Source organism: Pteropus alecto, unplaced genomic scaffold, assembly GCF_000325575.1.
Source record: "Pteropus alecto unplaced genomic scaffold, ASM32557v1 scaffold86, whole genome shotgun sequence".
NCBI classification, from domain to species: Eukaryota; Metazoa; Chordata; class Mammalia; order Chiroptera; family Pteropodidae; genus Pteropus; species Pteropus alecto.
Window position 1 is genome coordinate 15,105,152 of NW_006442109.1, and position 5,097 is coordinate 15,110,248.

A 5,097-nucleotide genomic window follows, 5' to 3' on the forward strand; every position below is an offset into this window, starting at 1 on the left:
CTGCTTCCTCCGGGACTTCCCCGCAGCCTGCAAGGGCTGCGGCCGGCCGGCGCGGCCTCGCTAGGGCGATCGTGGAGACCCGGGAGGCGCTCGGTCCCCATCCTTGAGCGATGGTGAGCGCGTGCATTTCTTGGTCTCTGAGGGACTGGTTACTTTGGTGACTTCTGCGAAGTTACCGTTTAATTGTGCCCAACCGTTTCCTTCCCATCTTGGGGGTGGATTTGGTAGTGGAAGTTGATGGGTGGGTAAGAGAAAGGGTTTGTTTTCCGCTGGAATTTAAGTTTTGCCATCAGCTCAATAATCTGCTTTTTCATCCCTTATCTTTCTGATTTGAGTGAGCGTTGGAATTGTAGTAGAGGAGAAATTAGTTTGCATTATAGAAATTAGGAAAGCTCCTTTTAGTTATTTACTTTAGTAGCTAGCAACTTTTCTGCAATCGAGAATATTTAGACTTGTTCAGTACGATATGTGATATTTAATTATCTCGACTTGGTAGAGTTTAAAACTCCCTGTGATTTTGAAACCTAATGATATTCCTTCTTGAAAGTTTCTCTCACTCGTACGGTTTAATTGCCTTTCTTTTGAAGTCGGTTTATGAAATGACTGGCAATTCTAATGTCTTGAGGCTTGAGGTTTGCTGATTTTTTTTTTCAATTCGTTTTTATAAAATAAGTCTAGATAGATTGTGTAGCATATTAACTTCTCTTTCTAATGTAGGCTATTGAAGAGGAAGGAGGCGATCCAGATAATATTGAATTAACTGTTTCAACTGATACTCCAAACAAGAAACCAACCAAAGGCAAAGGTTGTTACGAGTTATGAACATATTTTAAAATATATTTTGGTTATATAACTTGCCTCTGCTCTTGTGCCACTTGCCCTGTTTATACAGTGCTACTCTTTGCTATTTCCCTCTGGCACTCTGCCTTCTTGGGTCAAGGAAGAGAAGTTCCTGTTGCCAGGCTCTGGGTGACTTGTAGCCCTTAAGATTTGGCTGAAGCTGACCTGAAAGTGAGACTAGTTCTTTATTGCTTCCGAAAAAATTACAAAGTCAAGTTTCATAATATTTCTTCCTTGATAGTTTGAAGACCTGAAGAATAAATTCAGTTTAATACATATCTACCTTGCCCCACAATTGGCAGAGTATTGATGGAATTCCTACCAAATCTTTCATCTTGGCTCCTTGCTGTTTTCTCTAGTATATTAAAATTCTATAACCTTTATGTTTAGTATTTTGTTTGACTTGAACTTAATTTGCATTTATGCCATTATACATTCTAATTTTCAGTGAAATTCAAAAGACCTCACCAATCATACTAACAAGGTAGGGAAAATCTATTAGCTTTAAAAAAGTTTTAAGTTATGGGAATATCTTAAAAGATTTTGATTTCGTAACTTAAACTAGGCCAGAATATATTTTCAGGATATGGTGATTTAGTGAATAGATAAAAGTGATTTAAAATCAACATTTTGACAATATAAATGGAATTTAGATATATTTTTTAAAGAGTATGGTAAGTGAAATCTTTACTTGAATACATAATTACAAATTTTTCCCTCTCTCCTGTAAGGACACTGGCAGAGGGTGGACATGATATGGGTGTCTGGATTCTGATACCTACCTACGTGTTCCATCCATGCAGAGCATGTCATGGACAATTGCAGCGTTTAAAAAATCTAACTTTATGGCTTTGAGTGATTCAGATGCACTCTGTCTGCTCAAGATCAAATTGATTGTAATTGGAGTAAAGTGACTGAATGAATTAACCTTGAAAAGAAGGGAATACTAAAGTTTGATCTTAATAATCTGTGTGGGTATCAGGACCAGGGAGATTTTGATGCCATCTCACTGTTTGGGTCTTGCTACTTTTGCAAGAGTCCCCTATTTGTGCCGAAGGAAATTGAAAAGGGCTAAGAAGCATTTCCTGGGTGGCATGGGAATGGCAGAGGGAAGTGGAGTCTAGAAGTAACAGTTTCTTGAAGATCTGTGGCTTTTAATGTGACTCTGACTCCATATATCATTTTGAAAAATACACTTCTCTGTGTTCAGAGAAGTTTGTGCTGAGAAGCCTGTGCTGATAAACCAGAGCTATTTCAAAATGAAGAAGCATAAAAAATTAGGAAATAAGTACACCAGGAATTAACCATGTTTCTTACAGTGATTTTGATTCGTGTCTATTATTTAGTACATTGTGATAGTTTGACAGATACTATGTATTAATCATTGTCCCAAATTATTTGAGCTGATTATTGATTTGAGCATCTGAAATAAACCTTTTAATTTATTCTCACCTACTTTTAATTTCTATGTAGCTAGCCCTTTTTCAGTATCTTACCATTGGAAATAATTTCAGCAATATAAAATTTTAAGTTTTTTAGTATAGATGTAAAATCAGTATGTTAATTTTTTTCTTTTATATGTATTATAAGGGTATTCGAACTTTAATTTGTCTGTAACTCTGGTGTTAAAGTGTCTTGTCTTTAGTTAGAGGTTTAATAGTTAATCATTTGTCTCTAGCAGGTTATTGGTTACTACTGAGTACTTCTGAGACTCATTTTAGGACATGTATGATAAATAGCTTTTGTCTCCTTGAATTCCATTTGTCATTGTTCTGAAAATCCTGTGAATTGCAAAAAACGTAATGTAAATACCAAACCAAGAACCTAGTTTGAATTAATTTACAATTAAGATGTTTAGAAATGAAGATTATTTTCAATTTTAAGAAGTTTAAAAATTATCAGAAATCAAATTTGAATGGAAAAACTTTTAAAAATAACAAAATTAACAAATTTTTAAAACCAAGGATTCAAGAAATTAAATATTTAAATGTGATGTCAGGTTTTCAGTCTAGTTGCTGAATTGCTACATTAAGTTCGTTTTGCCAAATCTTAACTTCATTTAGCAGTATCTACCTTGAAAATAATGTCATCTTGGTCATACTGCTTTTCCTTTAATGGGTCTGGTTCCTTTTTAGTCAAGTTGGAAATTTCAGTAGGTTATGTGTAAGGCTTTTTTTGTTCTGAAATTTAATAATTATATATAGCCAAGAGCCAGAAAAAAAATGCTTTCTGTTCAGCTAAACTAGATGCCTACGGAAGGAACAGGCAATCTCATAGGGCTTCAACTAATATAAATTTTCTTTAGGACAGATTATTAGAAAAGGAAAAGAGCAAAGAAAGGGATTAGTTACTTAGAGGCAAGTCATGCAGACATCAGCAAGACACAACATAAAAGAAATATTTTGATAAATGATGTTAGGAAAGCAAGAGAGAAGCTTCATGGGTCTGGAAAAATTACTTAGGTGAAATATTAAGCTCATTCGCTTATAAATGCAGGGTTACTGTTTAAAGATTTTTTTGTTTTAAAGTGATTGTGTTTGGACAGATTAGAAAAAAGGAATCTGCATTAAGTATGGTGTAGACTTTAAAGTGCAGTTTATAAGCACAAACAAAATAAAAGTTGATAATGTTTTAAAGGGTTCTGATATTATGATCAACATTTGTAAAATCTGTTTGTATACAGTAAATATGGTGAAACAGTTTGTAGCTTAGTTTAGTTCTCCTTTCTGAGTCTCTTTTTACTCTCTTTGCTGTGCACTTTTAAATAAGTAACCGAGAAGAAAGCTTCGAGAAGAAAGCTTCACGGGTGAGATTTACTATCATATTGTTTGGGTGTGTGTTTAAGAAAGCGGCTAAACAGGTAGAACTAACTCCTCATTAGCTTGTTTTAGAGATTATAGATTTAAAGTTTCTTTTGGTTCAACTGACAATGGCATGTCATTCTTTTGGATTTTCAACCTTTAGAGTCACCTCTGAACTTCAGCAAGTTATTTCATGTGGTTAATCAATATAGTATTCAAAATTATATATAATGCAGTGCTTACTGATGTCGAAACTCATTTTTAGTACATGCAGGCTTTTGCTATACAAAATCTGATTTTTTTCCGCTATAGAGAAAAGTATAGTTTGTGGTTATAGGTTTATCCAAACATCTAATGTCTAATTTTGTGTAGATAATACCACAAACAGTATAATTACATGTGTACTGTGGAAAGCTTTCTAAAATTTATGTCAAATAAGAGTATAGTAATCAACCACATAAAATGCATTTAATATGATACAATATAGTATACTGTAACTCTTGCCTTTTTAAAAAATAACTACAGTATGTTTTGATGTTAAGGAAGACTTAAATCAGAACTGTGGCATTGAGAAGGGCTTTGGGGACAGGATTCTTACAGATATTTTTTAGGTATCCACTAGACTAGACGCTTTGTTAGGATAAGGACATAATCTTTTATTTACACTAGTCTCTGTAATGCCTAGCATAGTGCTTGGCACATAATAGGTGCTCTGAAAATATTTGTTGATTACTAAGGGCTTTCTTAACTACTTTAAAAAACGTCTCTTTTGGTGGCATATTTTTTGTAGGAAGCACGTATATCAGAGATTAATAGTCTTTACTTACCTACCTTCCAGTCTTTCTCAACAGCACCAGTGCCTTCTCCTTAAACACTGGTACGTAAAGTATACTTTTAGGACAGGTTAATCATTGCAGCATTTTTTTATTCCTCATCAAAATCTTGTTGTAATGGATAGCCTGATAACTTTTGCTGGAATATTGTCCAGCCTCAGGTTGTGTATGTCATTTTCATTTCACAAAATCAGACCCTTTTACCTCAAACTGCATTTGCCTTATGCAGTTGTATATGGCGGATTATGTTTATCATCAGAGCACTTTTGTACGTTCTAATCTGTCGTATCAAATATGATGTGTGTCAAGGTAGGTAGAATTTTGTACTTTAAATATGACAGTGTGCTTCTTCCAAGTTAGTCATCTTCTAGGCATTCTGAACAGAGGACTTCAGACTTTATTTCCCTTTCATGAACTCATGTAAAGTGCAAGTTGTCCAGGAATTAGAAGAAAAAGAAATCATTATTATTAGTTGGTAGCATCAGAAATTACTTTAATGAAGAAGTTGGACAATACCTTAGGGTTAAAGGGTAGAATTTACTGACTGCTTAACTATACTATAGTTCTCACATATTACAATAAAATGGACTCAGTGATGTACAGTTCTAGGAGTTAGCCTTACA

At 34.2% G+C, this 5,097-nt stretch overlaps 1 protein-coding gene across 1 annotated transcript in view; it reads left to right on the forward strand.

Moving 5' to 3' along the window:
* Positions 1 to 5,097, forward strand: part of SLTM (SAFB like transcription modulator) — a 41,067-nt gene that overhangs the window by 700 nt on the left and 35,270 nt on the right. The window contains 1 exon segment of the mRNA XM_006920320.3: positions 718 to 805. Within this exon segment, the coding sequence (XP_006920382.1) occupies positions 718 to 805 (88 nt within the window).